Genomic DNA, 19,247 nt, shown 5'->3' with positions numbered 1-19,247 from the left:
TGTGCAGGATGCTGTTCTTCCAGCTTGAGTTGTGGCGTCTGCTGCTCTTTGGGATGATTTAATTGTGTCTAAGCAGTCTTGATAGTAACTTGAGCTTCTCATTGGTAAGGTGAGGATGTGTCCCTGACCCGGGGACCTTAAATGTAGTAAGGAGGTGCTTGGTGCTAGGCCTTGGAGCTGGCAGCCTCCTGGAGCAGCAAAGAGAGGGGGGTGGGCAGAGTAAGGAGGGAGGAGTGGCTGGGAATGCTTTGTGGGATACTTTGGAGCAGTCTGGTTTGCCAAGTGACTGCAGAAACCACCCAACAATGATTTTTCAGATTCCAAGAATATGCTTTCATTACCTTCCTTTGTTTCTCCTCTGAGAAGGGAGCCATAGCCTGTTCCTGTGTAGACAAGGTATGGGCTGGGACAGGCTGGGAGGCAGTTCTCCAGCACTCCAGAGTCAACATCTAGGGCTTTTTTAAAAACAACTTTTATTTTTATTGTATGAATGTGTATCTCTGTTAAGTGTGTGTGTACCATGTATGTATGGAGGCCAGTAGAGGGCATCAAATCCCGTGGAACTGGATTACAAGCTGTTGTGAGCCACCCAGTGTGGGTGCTGGGAACCAAACAGCGCGGTCATCTCTCTAGACCCAACATCCAGCTCTTTCTGTTCATAGTCACAGCCTTGCAGCTGAAGAGGGACATGGGTGGCTGTATATTGAGGGAGGGTCTGGGACTGGCCTGGACCCACGATCATTCTCTTAAGAACAAAGTATCTGGAAGGTCAAAATGGTGCTGTGACAAGGGGTAGAGGTTTTGGTCCAAATGCCAGACTCTGGAACTGTCAAGGAAACTGGCTGTCCTGTCCCTGCTTCAGCTTCTAGAGTGCTGGGATTACAGGTGTGCACCACTGCAGATGCCAGATGTTGGTCGGAGTAAAGAAGGTTCATTCTTCTCCTGGCCTGGAAAAGTGCCCAATGGCAGCCCATCAAGATGAGCAGAATTGGGCACACCAGCTCCTGGGGTTATTCATGAAATGATCCTGAAATGAGTTTGTCAGAGAAGGTATCTATAGGACAGCATCAGTCCTAAGACTGCCCAGGATGGGACAAGAGTAAGTTTCCACCCCCTAAAGACTCTCCAGCAGTCTACTCTGGGTTACATTTCTAAAGGACTTTATTGTCCTGCTTCTACACCATAATAAAAAGGGACCTGCAAGCTCCAGGCCTGTACCATTTGTTACCACTGTGAAACAGGACTCACTTGAACACATTTCCCACCCCACCCCCAGACTTCACAAGATAAATATGTTACAATTTTTTGAAAACAGAATAAATTAATAACTTAAGTGATTAGGCACCAACAATGACTTGAAAAATTAAATGTCAATCTTAAATGGTAACAAGACACGATGTAAGACTAGGTTGCTTCTATTTCATTTTTTCTTCCCAACAAATAGTAACAATCCTGAATGAAATGATTCTACATTTCAAGACACAAGTAGCCCACAGATTACACAAGAACACACACCACCAGATACCAGGACAGCACAAATTATCAGCAGGTGCCCATGGCAAGTCTGGATGTTCCTGCCTTTCCAAGAACCCAGATATGGGAAGCCCCAGCAATATGGCCCTCTAAGGTCAGCCTGCTTCCCCACACTTTACAGCCAAAGGCCTGAATGGGAAGGAAGAGCTCCCTCTTCTCATAGCTTACAGAGCTGTGTTGCAGGGAGGGGAGGGAGCCACGGCTGGGACTATAGCTACTGTTATATAAAGGGCCCAAAGGCAGACCTGTACCCTCATTCCAGTAACTTCAGAAGGGTTGTGCTTCTGTTCTGGGAATGTGGCTTCTTTTCATGGAGTCAATGTAGCTATCCGCAAAATCCAGACAGAGAGGGAGGCAGTTAATAAGCTAATGTTCTGTGTGCCGCTCTTATCCAGTAACTCAGACTTTCAAATGATCATCCAGGTTCTTACAGCAGCAGAGTATCAGCTGTGACCATCCCATTTCACAGACTGGCAAGTCTCAAGGAGATGCCATCTCCTTTCTTTACTGTTCCTACTAAAGTTTAGTCTAGTAGGATGAAGTGGGAAGAGGCCCTGCCCTGCAGGACAGGTACTTGTGGGAGCTATGCTAAGAGGTGATGGATGTTCTTGGCTCTTAGTCCTTGACAGCCACCAGGGGAGGTGAACTTTGACTTATGGATATTTTTTTTTCCTAAATGGAATTGGCTTTTCCTATTTGGGCTTGGAGGATGGGTAGATGGTTGGGTACATTAGTCATGGCTAGCAGTCTGGGATTATGAGCCAAAGCTCAGCTTTCCACAGGTGAACCAGAGCAAGACGGAGGCCTTGAGACTAACTAGAATAATACCTCAATCCTGGAAGATGGCAGCCAGCTCCATTCACATGGCACACTCATTCAGAAAATGCACTCTGGGGTCTATGGGGTGGCTGCTAAAGCCAATGATACCTAGCCCTGCTATCAGCTCCGGCAGCATCAGTCAAAAGCTTTGCCACATGGGAGATCCACTGAAGGCCTTAAAGGACACCATGAGTCTGGGCAGAGCCAGCCAAGTACCTTGTAATACTGCTCAGTGCAACCATTCATAGCCCCATTTCACGCAAGGTGACAGTGCACACTTCATACCTTCAAAGACCCTCTGTTCCCAAAGCCGAGGCTTCCCTCACCTCGTCTGTCTCCTCCATGGACCCACCTCTGCCTATCCTTTGCCTAAAACTCATTCTGCTCCCTCCTTGAGGCTTCCCCTCCCTGTAGCTCAGTTTCCTTTAGCACTTTTCCTTTCTATGTACTTGCCAGTCATCTTTATGGTTTACTTTTCTCACTGATTGTGACCTGTAGTTAGGGACAAGGTATGACTATACAAGGTAGCACAGGGTTTGGCAAGCATTGCTAAATGATCCATCATAATGTGAGAAGAGGGGCTACTACTGAGGAACTCCTAGACAGGGCTCTCTGGAGGAGAGAGGTGAGGTGTGTCTTTAGTTCTCAACAGTCCTAGTTTTTAGAGGACAACAATCTGTTCATCTAGGGCAAAATGAAATGCTGGTTTTCCCTGTTTTTCTTCTGCAATGAAATGCTTGAAAATTTGGTCAACAACTTTCAACACAAACACATTCAGATCTCCCTGCCCTACCTTAAGAGCCTTAGGCAATGACAGCTTCCCATCCCTTCTGCTCTGGTGACCTCTGAAGCCATGGAAGGAGAGGATTAGTTTCTACCATCCCTGCAGCTGAGGACAACAGAGAAAAGATCTGGTCTGGCATTAGGTCAGAGGTGCTTCTGTCTGGCACAAGCCATTACCCAGACCCTCATGTGATTTCTAGATTTCCTTGGTCAAAGTATGACTCCTTCTCATTCTGCTTCCTGCTGTACTTCTGCATGTGGCCTTGGGCTCCCCATCAGGCCTTTTGGACACATGTCCCCACTTGCTACATGTCTTGCCGGCCTCCCAGTCTCTTAAGTCAGCCCTCCTACCTACTAGAAACTTTCTTTCCATGGCAGTGTCCCTGTACTGCTCTGAGCTTAGCACACTCCTGTCCCAGGATCCTTCCTGCCTCCCATCCCCCATATCACCTGCTACTGTCTTCCCTACTCTGTTTCATCTCATTATCAGGGCCAGGGAAGAGGACTGCCTGTCCCAGAGTGGCAGAGTCCTCTAGCTCCAAGCTTTGTCACCCCAAAGACTTCTGCTGTTCCTGGTTGCTTATCATTGTCAGTTTTCCTTCCAGCAGTCCTTCATATTCCAGTCTTCAGCAACCACCATGGCCTGATATTGGGTACCACCCTGCAGGTTATCAGCTACACTCCCATATCTGGGGACATACTTTCTTTCTCACTCAAGGCAACTTCCGACTTCCACTATCAACCATTTCATCTTGTGTCACCTTGCCTTTTCCTTGCCAAAGTTGCAGGGATAGGAAAACACATGTGTACTTTGGTCGGCTGGTTCTTGGCTCCCTGGGTTATCATTCTCCGCTGGGGATGGAGAAGCAGCCCTGAGGTAGAGGGTAGAGAGCAGTGAGCAGACACGAGGCATGAGCCTAGCTCAGAGCTTCAGCCCTCCCTCTAAGAGTCCAAGCAGCAGACAAATGGGTCCAAAGCAGGAAGCTTTTTTGGCAACAGCTCCTAACTAAGGTGGTGGAGGCACAGCTAGTATTGACAGAAGTCATAGGTGGAACCCAAGTGGCAGAGGAAGTGTCTCCACCAGGCCCTTGCCTCTGATGGGAAAGGGTCAGGTCCCTGATGTTGAGTGCTTTGAAGGCTGAAAGTGGTACAGGGGAGAGAGGTGTAGGAAGAAATGGAGAAAGAGGTGACAGAAGAGGCAGGTCTGGGCAGCTGCCTCATGGCTCTTGAACTTGGTGGCCCCCTTCATTACAGCTTGGCACCCTTGGAAGGTTCGGAGGACTGCCGCACATCTGTCCACTCCTGCATGGTGTTCTGCAGGGCCTGGGTCTTCTCTTTATCCACTTGGACATAGTCTACCTTCTCATCTGATGTGACAGATGATGTGGATGGCTGAGGGGACAAAAGAAATGGCTGAGTTACCTACATAAGGCTATCACTTTGAATGTCTGTGCTGAAGGTGGATTTCAAAGTGAAGTAGTCTTCTGTTGGAGGCACCAAGCCTGCTGACACCTCATTCTCAGCTTTCAGGATAACCTGCCAGTCCTGGGCCCTGCCTCTGGCTCAGGCTTTCAATAGTGCCTCCACCCATCTTCCTTTGGCCACACCTCCAGGGAAAGGGATGTGTTGGATGACAATAAGCACCAGGCCTTTATGCCCTCACAACACACTGAGGGAAAGTGTGTTGAGGTGGACTTCCCTGGCTTTTAGGGCTGAAAGTGGTTCTTGGTGAGGCTTTCCCAGGCCCTAAAGTCCCTTCCAAGGGATGCTGTGTCTCATTCAGACAGTTTCTCTCTGTCTCTCTCAAAGGAAAGGAAGAGAGGATCTCCATCTCCTACATTGTTGACAGAATTCCTTTGTAATCATGACTAATCCCTGTGAGTATATCCCACGGCAAGGACATGAGTAGACTGACGCTCTGCAATGCTCATATAAAATGTCTCTGCAGAGGGGCTGCTGGGATGTGTTCCCTCCTTCCAAACTCCCAGGTACCTTGCGGTGAGGGCTTGGGGAGCCCGGCTGGAAGTCCAGGGCGAGATAATCCACACTGCCAGTACTCTTCTTTGGAGCTGGGCTGTTAGTGCCACTGGGAACAGGGGATGCAGATACTGGGTTTTGCTATGACAAAGAGTAAAACTGGGTAAGTTTAACAACCTAAACCACCACCTGGAAAACTACCTCCAGGGGCAAGAGCTCCTCTACTGTGTCCTGCACTGAGCCAGTGCACTGAGACTGTTCATATTCTCATTCATGTCTTCACAGCAGCCCTGAGAGGTGGATATCACCACTGTTCAAATCACTAGAGGTTATAACACTAGATTCAGGAAGTACAGTGAGTCACCTACATTTATATAGCTGGTGCATGACAAGAGCCAGGGATGTGCTCTGACTACCAAACCTGTGCTAATCCATGTGCCTGCTCCCCACACCCTAGGCAGACTAGGGGCAAGTCTTAGGTACTGTCTATCCTAAAGCCCCAGCCTCGGTTGGCAGGTCCCTGGTGAGTACATCCTTCCACACTTGGTAATGCACAGCTTCCTAGCACACCTGGACACAAGCAGCTCATGCTCTCTGCTCTTCTCCAGAGACCTGAACAGTCACCTTGTTTCTGGGTGACAGGCCTTCATTTCTTCAGCCATTTCCCACGTGAGAAGTTCTAGGGCTCTGTCTTCAGCTTTAAAAGAGCACTTTATGTCTAAAACGTGCCCATGATCTGACTGTAGTAAGAAGTGATAGTCCCATTTTAATGACTGATCTGTTTCTCGAACCTCTGCAGCCTTGGCAGCTGTACCCTTTTTAATGACCCCAGAGAGGAACTGTATTCTGCTCTGTGTGTATTTCTACTACTACATCACACTGCATGGAGTTATATATCTCTATGTCTCCCCAACACTGTCTCTCCAAGGACACCCATCATAATGTCACCTAAATTAGAGTAGTGAGAAAGGCAGGCCACCTGGGATCTTTAAAACACAGATGTCCTTGGGGGTAAAGCTGTGTATTTCTAATGGCTAATAACCCTGTTGTTTGACAGTCATGTGTCTAGGAAGGGTCTGCATCAGGAAGCTGACGTCTATGGCCATGGCCTGAGCTGGGAAGAAGAAATGGAAGACGGTCCAGTGACTCTCAAGGACTCACCATAGGGACATAGTTCTCCTCACTGTCTCCCGAGTCTGTGCTGGTGATGCTCTGTGTGGAGATAGGACGGCAGTACTGGGAGGAACTGGAGTTAAAGGTGTGGCTGCTGGACAGAAAAAAAAAGAGAGTGAACCCTGAGAAGTATTGGTTCTTAACCCCAGACCTGGCCTCTCACCTGAGTTTCACACTTCCATTATCAGATAGATTTAATATAGGGACATTTTAATCATTTCCCCTTCACAGAAGAGGAAAACAATTCCCAAGAGATCAAGAGACAGATTAACAAAACGTGGACGATAATTGGCATGTGGCACAGCAACAGATGTGGGAAGATCCACCCTCAATGTGTATAGTACCAGCCAAGTAGACAGGGGCTGAATGGGACAGCCAGGACAGGCATACATTTTGTTTTCTGGCTGTCATGCTCTCTCCATCCTGTTTTTGCCTTGCCACAGGCCTCAAGTGAGCCAAGTGACCACAGACTGAATCATGAACCAAAACACATCTATCCTTGTCTTGAAGTGTTTATACCATATATTTTGTAGCAAAGACCAGAAACCGAACAAAGCTCCTGATAGCATTATCATCAATGTCCTGGTGTCCTGACTGCTAGGCCAGCTATCATGCCACCCAATTCTGACCCCAAACTTTTGGTTTTGCAGTCACTCACTTGATCCTGGACCAAGACTTGGTGACAGGTGACTTGAAGGGCAGCTCATCGATGACAGTGTTGTTTCTCAGGTCAAGGGGTGTTGGCTTTGCTAAAGCAGGAACAGAGTTCAGGGATCAGTGACTACACTACACACACAGACTATATGTAACACGCCAGCACTGTACAAACGCTGTCAGCTTTATACAGGGCATCTGAGGCTCAGTAAGGACATACAGATGGCTTGGTTTCAGGACTCCCACAGATATCAAACTCTAGATACTTAAGTCTATGTCTTTGTCGTCACATTCTAAAGTATGTGTCCTTCCCACTGTATCTATAGTAATCAAGACTTCCAGAATCCAAAATGGGACTTATGGGTCTGACAATAAAGATTCTCCCTAGGTTTTATGACTTCTCATGAGAACAGATTGTATTCACAATAGAGATGGTCATTGTGACTACTGCTGTTGATTTTGGACAGTGTTATACAAATAACAGTGAAGGAAAGCAAAGGGGCACAGGACCCTGTAAGGCTCAAGGTCACATAGTCAGAGTCACACCCATGGCTTCCATCTCTGTCTAACTTCCCCAATTCTCCTTTTCAATCCCAGCAGAAGTCCAGTTTGGACTCTAGCATGTTTTCCTGATCTCCACACAGACGATGGCCCTACTACTGCACACCTGCAGTGGACTATGTGAAGCATTCCGGACACTTTCCCTATAAACAAATCCGAAGTGTGAATTTACATTATCTGCACAGTTACATACTTCTAAGCCCAGTATCTACCCAATCTCTAAGCAAATGCTATCCAGAGATGAGATGGGGCAAAAAGTGGGCTTACCTTTTCTGTCAGGCTTGAGGTTTCGGTTGACCGGGGGTGGCTGGATTTCACTTCCTCGGCTGGGGCCTCTGTGAATAGGAAGGGCTGTGGACGGGTAGCCAAGTGGGTCAAAGTGATGGGGTCCTGGGCTCATGGGGATGTAGACACTCTGGGAGTTGTCCCCTGGTCGTTCCATAGCCAGCAGGGTAGAAGAACCTGGGTTCATGGGCACGTAGTTGTCATCAGAGCTGGCACTATTTGATCGACCTACGGCAGTCTTTCCTGGCTAAAAAAAAAAAGGTAAAAGATCTACCTGTAACTAGTGAAAAGAAGTAAGGTGAGACTGTGTACAAGCTGTCTCAGTTGGTTAGCTACTTTTTAAAGGGAGACCTTGGGAAGATCAAATAAAGATGTGTAGTGGGAACCAAGGAGAAATGAGCTCTGCAGTTACTTGTTTCACCATCTCTTGGGAGCCTTATCTTTGTGATAAAACGGAAGTACAAAACTTTGTGGTTACTCAAATCCATGGCTTGTGGCTAGAGGTATTTGGGCTCCCGCTGCCTGGCTAAGGTAGAAGGCAGTCCAGGCTAGGAATAGCTCAGGATTGACCACTGATGAGTCAATCTAGACCCTGACCAGGACTCTGGAAGGGGAGGTTTACTAGCTACACTTTCCTGTGCAGCATTCAGTGAGCCTGGGCTCATTCCAGGTACCTGAGTCACATAGTAGCAAGTTGTAGGTAGAACTGTCACAGACTTGTATAGTAGTGTAGCTGTTCTAACTATAGCCATTTCCCAACTCTCACCATCTTATTGCCTAGCAGAGCACATCTACCCACAGGGCTTCTTCACTTGTCTTTCCAGTGGGCTTGAACCTAAATCCTGATCAACTTGTTTTGAACTTGGACAACTGTGGTCAACCCATTCCAGAGACAGCCTGAGAGCCCCATGTAAGCTGTCATCTGTCACCACTTCTGCTATGTTCCTACTCCACATGACACCTAGAGAGCAGGGCTGTTGCCTTAAAGTACCCTCTACTTTGGAGTGTGTCTGCTGCATTGTATTCTAGTTTGCCACAGGACCAGATGAAGGTGCCATTTTTACTTCCTCAAAACACCTCCCTAGGACTTTGGACTGGGACAGGTAGGCAGTTCCTGAGGGAAATGCCATCATTCTTCGGGTGGTACACTTTTAGTTATATGTGGCATAGCTTCTTTCCTACCCTGACTGACCCAAGAGGCCCCAATCACACCCCACCCCCCAGGAAAGAATTAACATTCTCACTCACAGGTTCAGCAGACCAGCTGGCACTTTCCCCACTGCCTCGTGCCGGGTACTCGTAGGTCTCACAGGAAGAAGCTGTGATGAAGGAAGAAGAGAGTTTATACTCATGCTGAGCCCATGACTCTCCTGTCACTGTCCAGTGTGGCAATTCTAATATTCATGTCTGTTCCAGTGTGGGTGTCTGCAGAGGACATCCTGACTTTAGCCCTGGGTTCTTCTAATATCTCCCAATCAGCCCATTCTCACCTCTGGGAATACTTTGGTAATGGCATTTACACTAATTACATATGTTGGTTTTCTTTTTCCAGCTTTGAAAAAGCTTTGAAGGGCAGGGGTGTGTTGTGTATGTGTTATACAGTTCCAAAGCACAGGCAACTGCTCAGATCGCCTGACTGCCGGCAGAGTTCTAAACTGGATGCTTGGCCCCATAGACCCAAGGCTCGTCTTTGCTGCTGTCACAGTAGGGGGATGAGAAAGATCTGCAACCTCTAAAGACAGCTTACTGAACAGAGGAGGTATGCAGAGTTGGAATTTATCTGTGATAAGTGAGGACAGAACTTAGCGGCTTCAAGTCCAGGTTCAGAATTCAACTAGAAATTCTATGACATGAAAATACCATGAAGATCCCATTTTGTATTATTTTCTTTAACTTTGTTTTTCTTCTAATTTTTTTTACATTTTTGGTTTTAGTTTTAAATAAACAAAATAATATGATTTGAGCCTCCAAACCCAAAATATCAACATCTCCAAGGTGGAGTCTGCTATACCTCTGCCATGGTGGGTGTCATATTGACAGCTAGGCGGAGGATCAACTGCTAAGGAAATTGCACAGAAGATGCATCAACTGCTATCACTGAACTAATTAGTCCTTAAGTTTACCTTGGCTTAGGGGTGACCATGGGCTAGCAATATACTGAGAATGCCTGGCCCACCTCCCTGGCCCTCTGGTCTCAGCTCCAGATTACACTGACCTCGATGGAGTCGGCTGTTGTCCATTGCAGGGAGGGTATTGCGCCTGGGGATAGTAGCAGCTACAGATCTGCTATTTTCGCTGATTGGAGGTCTTTGCTGAATGCTGCCCCATTGAGGTGTTTCTGCCTGACTTGGCTTGGGTGGCCGGGGTGGGGGAGCTATGGCTGAATCTCCAGGAGTGGCCACTGTCATGGCATTGTGGTTCTTGTCCAGTGTGAAAGTTCTAGGGATCTGGTAGGCTGAGAGAGGAGTGGTTGGGACATCCATATTGTCCACAAGGAGGTCTCCAAGTTCCCGACACAGGGTGTTGCTGGGCATCTTGAAGGTGTACACATCCTCGTTATCAGTCTCAGACCCTGTGAGGCTGCTCTTGGTGTGGCCATGGGAAGCCAGGCTCCGTGGGAGATCATAAGTACTGTCTTTGAATTCTGTATTGTGTCGGCTTGGCTTGGGAAGGCTATAGAAGCCATGGACTTGACCTCCGACGCCGTTGATACAGTGTCCATTGCTCTGGGCAAGTTTTTGCACAGCTGTATCACTCTTCTGCCGGGTGCCCTGAGAGAAGCTGGCACTCCTAAAGGAGAGACAAGAAGGGGACAGTGAGAAGAGGACAGAGGATGTTCAATGCACGCAGCTCGTTGTTGTGGGAATACTGAGGAGTCAGGCAGACCCCAGTTCTTCCTAGTCCCTACCACATATTAACTGTGTAATCTTAGGACTTTTACTTTAGGCATCTCCAAAATAGTAATTCAAATCATCTGAAGATTCTTTAGGAAGTCAACTCTAGTGTATTTAGCAGGTGTATGCTCCAGCAATGTTAACCTTTTTGAGCCCCTGGACTTCTCTGTGGCTGTTCCTAGCAGAGAATATGGTCATTCCTGGGCCCCAGAGATGCAAATAAACAGTCATACTGATAACCTGCTCACTCTCTGAATGACCAAAGAGCACACATATGGCAAGTTGTGGGAGAAAACAGAAAATCTGAGTTTTAGTTTTTTCTCTTTAAAGTCCGCTCGTGGGCACTGGTGCTTGTATTTTAAAGAACCAATTTAAATTTAAGCTATAGGCTTTATCTTCTACCAGGAATCATGGTTTGTTGAGAAGAATCTGGTTCTCTCCAGAAATCTAAAACTGTTGGTAAAATGACTTCCATTTGAGAACTCTAGTAGGGTAGAAAATGGTATTGCTTTTATTCATTTTAAATGATGGTACTGGGAAGCAAGGCCACCTTTAACGACAGTAACAGTGAAGGGAAGTTTATACTTAGTCCTAGCATTGCTACCTGTGAACATCAGCATGATGTTCTCCTAGGTACGAGACCTAGTCTTAGTTACAACCTGGGTCAGAGGCTCTGTAAGCCTTCCATTTCACAAGAGTGGTTGTTAAACTGGGTTCTGCATAAGTACTGTGTTAAGCTGGAGGATGAGTAGCAGGGAACCAGGCCTGCTTTCTGTCTCTGATGATCCTTCGGAGGATTTCATCTGAGCGGGAGACAAGGGAATCAACCCTCAGCAGTAGTTCTGTCTTTTGTAGACCAGAGGTATCTTCAGAAACCTAGTAAGCTCTTGGAGACTTTACCAGAATAAGGTGCAGGTTCACACTCACACCTCTGTGTTCTCCTGGGTGATGTTTGAACTGAGAACCACTGGTGGATCATCATCTGCTTTCCCTTAGCTCCCTCGCGAGGAACTTGCTATTTATAGATGTGGCCACCAGGTGGTAGTAGAGAACAGTGCCTAGAAGTTTAAACAGATGAATGGAACCAAGTATGCTGGCCAGGTTCCCCTTAACATGGGCCACTGGTGGTCCTAATATTCAGTCCCCCCAAATTTACCAGCCCCTCTACCTAGGTTTTTGTGTTTGTTCTCCCTTTCCAGTCACTTCCATTCACATAACCAAGCCAAGAGCTAAGGCCCAGGATAGATAAACATCACAGCTGAGGCAGGAGAATCAATGGCAGGTACAGAGTGTTCATATTTGTCCTTGGTATGTTTTATCTTATTATTGTTTTTGAATTTCCAATTCTCATTAGATGTCTTAATCTGATTTTTTCATTCGACAAATACTTGTTGATGTCTTCCTCCCCATCTAGGCTAGACACAATGGATACAGAGGTGTTGTGTGCTTAGAAATCACAGGAGATGCCATCCCTGCAAATTACCACAGTCAAGTATGAGTCTGTCAGTGGCCACATATTAACCTTTCCTGGTGGGGTCATGTTAGAAAGGCCTTTTCACAGACATCACATCTGAGTGAGTCGAGAAAAAAGAACAGCAAAACAAAATAAAGGCATTTCAGTTTGGGGCCAAAGATGTTTAAAACAACTTGGCAACTTTAAGGCTCTCCATGCTGCTCAGGCTGGAGGAAGCATGCTGGAAGGCAAGGCAGACAGAAACACAGATACTGCATCTCATGCACATAGAATCCAAATTACCAATCTCATAGGAACAGAGCATAATGAGGCTACCAGAAGCTAGTATTGTAATAAAATCATACAATAGTATCTGTTAATTTAAAAAGTGGGGTTAGTGGGATTTAGCTATATAAAGATTGCAGTTCAGGAAGACGCCCCAGCAGTGGCAGAACCTCCTAGGTGTGTTGTTCTGCAGTAAAAATGAACATTTTCCAGAATGCACCAGTCACCTTCTGTGATGGTTTGTAAATTCTTGGACCAGGGAGTGGCACCATTTGGAGGTGTGGCCTTGTTGGAATAGGTGTGACCTGGTTGGAGTAGGTCTGTCACTGTGGGTGTGGGCTTAAGACCCTCACCCTAGTTGCCTGGAAGTCAGTCTTCTACTAGCAGCCTTTGGATGAAGATGTAGAATTCTCAGCTCTGCCTGTTCCATGCCTGCCTGGATACTGCCATGTTCCCACCTTGATGATAATGGACTGAACCTCTGAACCTGTAAGCCAGTCCCAAGTAAATGTTGCTTTTTATAAGACTTGCCTTGGTCATGGTGTCTGTTCACAGCAGTAAAACCCTAAGGAAGACACCTTCCTTCTTCAATTCATTTCTGCCTTGACTCTGGTCTTGGGAAACCAGAAATGATGATGATTACCCATAATGATTTTTCACATGTTCAGGTCTTACCCAATCTACTCCAACTTATTTCCTTCTGATTTTTCTTCTGGATCAGAGTGCTAATGACTGACCTGACACTTACTTTCTCAGACTTTAAAGAAGTTTGTTATTGGGCTGGCGAGATGGCTCAGGGGTTAAGAGCACCGACTGCTCTTCCGAAGGTCCCGAGTTCAAATCCCAGCAATCACATGGTGGCTCACAACCATCCGTAATGAAATCTGATGCCCTCTTCTGGAGTGTCTGAAGACAGCTATAGTGTACTTACATATAATAAATAAATACATCTTTTTTTTAAAAAAAAGAAGTTTGTTATTTTTTAGCTGCATAATTTTTATTTCCTCTTTTATACATTTTCATATAGTCATGACTCACACTGTACTGTGATTTTGCTTTTGTTCTACTCTACTAGACTGTAGGTATATTAATGATGGAAAGTCCACTTTGATTTTTAATGAATATTTCTCCCCACCCTGTGTGTGTGTGTTTAAGATAGGGTTTCTCTGTGTAGTCCTAGCTGTCCTGGAACTTGCTTTGTAGACTAGGCTGGCCATGAATTCTCTGCCTCCCAAGTGCTGGGATAAAAGGCATGTGCCACCACTCCTGGCTTAAGTATATTTCTCATTTAAGGGAAAATAATGTGTAAATATTTGTAAAAAGATTAACTACCACTTAGCATTTTAATGACCATCTGTCACTAGCAATCTTAAGTCACTTGGACCATCTTCCAATCCCAATCCCAGATGAGCCCGTTCTATGAGTATGTGTCACAGACGTTAAAACATGAGATGACCCAGTGTATCTTGTTTTATGTTGAAGTCTTTGATCTCCTTGGACTTGAGCTTTGTGCAAACTGACAAATATGGATCTATTTTCATTTTTCTACATACCGACTGCCAGTTAGACCAGCACCATTTATTAAAGATGCTTTCTTTTTTCCATTGTACATTTTTGGCTTCTTTGCCAAAGATCAAGTGTCCATAAGTGTGTGGTTTTATTTCTAGGTCTCCAACTCTATTCCACTGATCGATCTGTCTGTCTTTTTGCCAATACCATGCAGTTTTTGTTTTTCTTTTTTATCACTAATCACTATTGCTCTGTAGTACAGCTTGAGGTCAGGGATGGTGATTCCTCCAAAAGTTTTTCCATATGAAATTGAGAATTTCTCTTTCCATGTCTTTGAAGAATTGTGTTGGAATTTTGATAGGGATTGCATTGATAGGATGATCATTGCTTTTGATATGATGATCATTTTACTGTTAATCTTACCATTTTCTGAGGTCTTTGATTTCTTTCTTGAGAGACTTGAAGTTCTTGTCATACAGCTCTTTCACTTGTTTGGTTAGAGTTACCCCAAGATACTTTATATTATTTGTGACTATTATGAAGGGTGTTTTTCCTATTTTCTTTCTCAGCCTGTTTATCATTTGTATAAAGGAAGGCTACTGATTTATTTGAGTTAATTTTATACCTGGCCACTTTGCTGAAGTTGTTTATCAGCTGGAGAAGTTCTCTGGTAGAATTTTTGGGGTCACTTATATACACTATCATATCATCTACAAATAGTGATACCTTGACTTTTTCTGTGCCAGTTTGTATCTCCTTGATCTTCTTTTGTTGTCTTATTGCTCTGGCTAGCATAAAACCAGATACACTGAATCTAATAGAAGAGAAAGTGGGAAAGAGCCTTGAACTCATGGGCACGAAGTAGGGATGGGGGATTTCCTAAATAGAACTCCAATGGCTCAGGCTTTAAGATCAAGAATTGATAGCTGGGACCTCATGAAACTTAAAAGCTTCTGTAAGGCAAAGGACATAGTCGATAAGACAAATAGGCAACCTACAGATTGAAAAAAAATCTTCACTAACCCCACATTACCTTTTGGCTAGTATCCAAAATATATAAAGAACTCAAGAAGCTAAATTCCAAAAAACCCAAACAACCCAATAAAAAAAATGGAGCATAGAAGTAAACAGAGAATTTACAACAGAGAAATCTCGAATGACCAAGAAGCACTTAAATAAAAGTTCAAAGTCCTTAGTGGTCAGGGAAATACAAATCAAAATGACCCTGAGATTCCAGCTTACACCAATCAGAATGGCTAAGACCAAAACCTCAGATGACAGTACATTTTGGCAAGAATGAGGAGAAAGAGGAATAGTCCTCTATTGCTGGTGGGATTGAAAACTGGTACTCTGGAAATCAATCTGGAGGTTCCTCAGAAAACTGGAAATAGATCTACTTGAAAACCTAGCTATACCACTCCTGGGCATATACCCAAAAGATGCCTCACCATGCCTCAAAGGGCATATGCTCCACTATGTTCACAGCAGCCTTATTTGTGATAGCCAGAAGCTAGAAACAACCCAGATGTCCCATAGTAGAAGAATGGATACAGAAAATGTGGTTCATTTACATAATAAGCTACTACTCAGCTATTAAGAACAAGGACATCATGAGTTTTGCAGGCAAATGGATGGATCTAGAAAATATCATCCTGACACAGACCCAAAGGAACATGCATGGTATGTACTCACTGATAAGTGGATGTTAGCCAAAAAGTACAGAATACCCAGGATACAATTCAAGAATTCAAGAAGGTTAACAAGAATTCAAGAATTCAAGAAGGTTAACAAGCTGAAAGGCCCAAGTGACGATGCTTCTTCAATCCTACTTGGGAGGGAGAAGAAAGCATAGAGCATAGAGAGGGAAGAAACTGGGTGGGAGAGGGGAGAGGGAGATGCAGGGGAAAAGGGAAACATAAGCAGGTATTTGAGGGGGGGACCAGAAGTGAAGCCCTGAGGTCCAGCAGAATGAATGGAAATATACAACCTTGAGAGGTGGGGGGACCCTCTAGAATGTACCAGAGACCTGGGAGGTGAGAGAATCTCAGGACTCAAAAGAAGGAACCTTATAAGAAATGCCCAACAGTGTGGAGAGGAAACTTGTAGAATCCACCTCAGTAGAAAGACAGGGCATCAAGTGGAGGGATGGGGTTGCCATTCCACAGTCAAAAACTCTGACCCATAATTGTTCCTGTTTAAAAGAACTGCAGGGACAAAAATGGAGAAGAGACTGGGGGAAAGGAGGCCCAGTGACCGGTCCATCTTTGAGACCCTTTTCAAGGGGAGGCTCTAAGACCTGACACTATTACTGATGCTATGATGTATCTACAGACAGAAGCCTAGCATGGCTGTCCTCCGAGAGGCCCAACAAGTAGCTGAATTGGACACACCCAACCAATGGTCTGAAGCTGGGGGACTCCCGTGGTTGAATTAGGGAAAGGCTGGAAGAAGTTGAGGAGGCAGGCAACTCCATAGGAAGACCAGCAGTCTCAACAAACCTGGATCCCTGAGGTCTCTCAGACACTTGTCCACCAACCAGGCAGCATACACCAGCTGATATGAGGCCCCCAACACATATACAATAGAGGACTGCCTGGTCTGGCCTCAATGAGAGAAGACACACCTAACTCTTGAGAGACTTGAGGCCTCGGAATGGGGAGGCCTGGCAGGGTGTGAGATGTGTGGGGTTGTGGGGACATCTTGGAAATGGGTTGAGGTGAGGAATGGGATGAGGAACTGTTAGAGGGCAGAACTGGAGGGGGATAATGACTGAACTGTAAAAAAAGATTAAAGATTAAAAAAAGAGATGGTCTTTGGGGTTGGAGATATAGCTCAGTTCATAGAGTGCTGGCCACACATGCCTGCACTCTTGCTTTCAGCAGACAGAGGCTGGAGGATTGGGATTTCAAGCTAGTCCTTTGTTGCATAGTAAGTTCAAGGCCAGCCTGGGATATGTGAGATCTTGCTGATGTGGGGGTGGTGGTGGTGGTGGAGAAAAGAAGGAAGAGACAGAAGGGAGGGGGGGTCAATTTATCTTTGTATCTGGAACCCTCTGGTTACAATTTTGAGCACACCGTTTCTATGTAATGAGAGAACAATGCTGCACTTGTAAAGTTAACTGAAATGCAAGATTTTGTATGATGCCTTCGGTTAATCAAAGCAACTCGGTGAAGGAGTCAAGGATGTCTTGGAAAAGATCTTGGGAACTCACCAATATGCTGACTTTACCTTTTACCCGTCATTTTCCTCTAGACTACTGTTGCTGGGCCAATGATATTGGAATCTTATCACTTGAAATTTATCCCTTCAGATTTCAACAGAATTATGGCTTCTTTGGGTATGTGACCTGTGTCAATATATCATGTCTAACAGGTTTAATAACATCTTTGAAACAGAAAATAGACACCAGCTAGAATCTGTAGTGTTGTCCAAAAGACAAGTGGACAAAAACAAATCTGGTGAAACTAATTTGTGTGCAAAGACAAAAGAGTTCTATCTTAACAAAACAGTTCAAAACTCTTTCTTTGGCAGTAGATGCTGTACTCAACAGTTCCTTATTTTAGCTCAGTAGAAGACCTGGATTTGAAAACTTGCCATTTCAACAGAAATATACAGTACTTAGTAGTTGAAGGAAGAATAGAAGCTATTACTATAGTAAAGAGTGATAAATAATGCATATTTTTATTTCTAGGAAATTCCAAACTTACTATAGCTTTATGCCAGGCACCTACAAATTAAAAGAGGGAGAGGGCATAGATACAAAGCTAACATTACTAATTTTAGTAATTTATTTATTTATTATTCTCTTTTCATGGCCCTGATTCAAAAGTAACTTAAACCGGTATGAAGGACACATGCTCCACTATGTTCATAGCAGCCTTATTTATAATAGCCAGAAGCTGGAAAGAACCCAGATGCCCCTCAACAGAGGAATGGATACAGAAAATGTGGTACATTTACACAATGGAGTACTACTCAGCTATTAAAAAGAATGAATTTATGAAATTCCTAGGCAAATGGATGGACCTGGAGGGCATCATCCTGAGTGAGATAACCCAATCACAAAGGAACTCACACAATATGTACTCACTGATAAGTGGATACTAGCCCAAAACTTAGTATACCCAAGATATAAGATACAATTTGCCAAATGCATGAAACTCTAGAAGAATGAAGACCAAAGTGTGGACACTGTGCCCCTTCTTAGAATTGGGAACAAAACACCCATGGAAGGAGTTGCAGAGACAAAGTTTGGAGCTGCGACAAAAGGATGGACCATCTAGAGACTGCCTTATCTAGGGATCCACCCCATAATCAGCTTCCAAACGCTGACACCACTGCATACACTAGCAAGATTTTGCTGAAAGGACCCAGATATAGCTGTCTCTTGTGAGACTATGCCGGGGCCTAGCAAACACATAAGTGGATGCTCACAGTCAGCTATTGAATGGAGCACAGGGCCTCCAATGGAGGAACTAGAGAAAGTATCCAAGGAGCTAAAGAGATCTGCAAGCCTGTAGGTGCAACAACATTATGAACTAACCATACCCCGGAGCTCTTGACTCTAGCTGCATATGTATCAAAAGATGGCCTAGTCAGCCATCACTGGAAAGAGAGGCCCATCGGACACACAAACTTTATATGCCCCAGTACAGGGGAACGACAGGGCCAAAAAAATGAGAATGGGTGGGTAGGGAAGTAGGGGGGAGGGTATGGGGGACTTTTGGGATAGCATTGGAAATGTCATTGAGGAAAATACGTAATAAAAAAAAAAGAATATGAATAAGATGATCATGTGAGACAGTAATGTAAAAGTGCTTTTCAAGCTGCAAGCATCATCCCTTTCTTCTGGAGCAGCTAGTGTGTCATACTATGCTAGTATGTAGCAGACTATGGCAGGACCAAAGGCTGTCCACACCCTGACCGTACTCTACACATCTGGAGATCAACCAGAACTGAGATTTTTCTCTTGGAAACAGGGTTTTGTTATGCAGCTGAAGCTGGCCTTGAACTTCTCATCTTTATGCCTCAGTCTTCTAAATCCTGGATCATAGCCTATAAATCAATGCTTGGTGGCGCTGAGGCAATAATTTGCATTTCCTAAATGATTGTACATCTGTTCATGTGCTTATTAGTCTTTTCCATCTTAATTATTTATAAATGAACTATATCTGTTCAAATATTTTGTTCATCAGAAAAAAAAAGGATTGTCTTAGGAATGTCACATGCCTATACCTCTAGCATTAGGAGGCTGAGGCAGAAGGATCCCAAGTTCAAGGATAGCTTAGGTTACAAGAAGAGACCTCGCTCAAACAAACAAA

The 19,247-nt window shown here is 44.9% G+C and overlaps 1 protein-coding gene across 2 annotated transcripts in view; it reads right to left on the bottom strand.

Annotated features, from left to right (window-relative positions):
* Nucleotides 1-451: 451 nt before the first annotated feature.
* Nucleotides 452-19,247, bottom strand: part of Gab2 (growth factor receptor bound protein 2-associated protein 2) — a 227,201-nt gene continuing 208,405 nt past the window's right edge. Inside the window, exons 4-10 of one of the 2 annotated variants that reach the window (NM_010248.2) lie at nt 10,001-10,575; nt 9,034-9,104; nt 7,768-8,032; nt 6,944-7,034; nt 6,274-6,379; nt 5,128-5,253; nt 452-4,527 (exon numbers count right to left, since the gene is read on the bottom strand). In NM_010248.2, the coding sequence (NP_034378.2) occupies nt 4,384-4,527; nt 5,128-5,253; nt 6,274-6,379; nt 6,944-7,034; nt 7,768-8,032; nt 9,034-9,104; nt 10,001-10,575 (1,378 nt within the window). In that variant the 3' untranslated portion in view covers nt 452-4,383. The remainder of the gene's footprint in view (nt 4,528-5,127; nt 5,254-6,273; nt 6,380-6,943; nt 7,035-7,767; nt 8,033-9,033; nt 9,105-10,000; nt 10,576-19,247) is intronic. The other variant, NM_001162477.1, reaches the window with a different exon arrangement.

The sequence above is a fragment of the Mus musculus genome, chromosome 7, assembly GCF_000001635.26.
Source record: "Mus musculus strain C57BL/6J chromosome 7, GRCm38.p6 C57BL/6J".
Lineage (NCBI taxonomy): Eukaryota > Metazoa > Chordata > Mammalia > Rodentia > Muridae > Mus > Mus musculus.
This window is presented reverse-complemented; position numbering and strand designations above follow the sequence as displayed.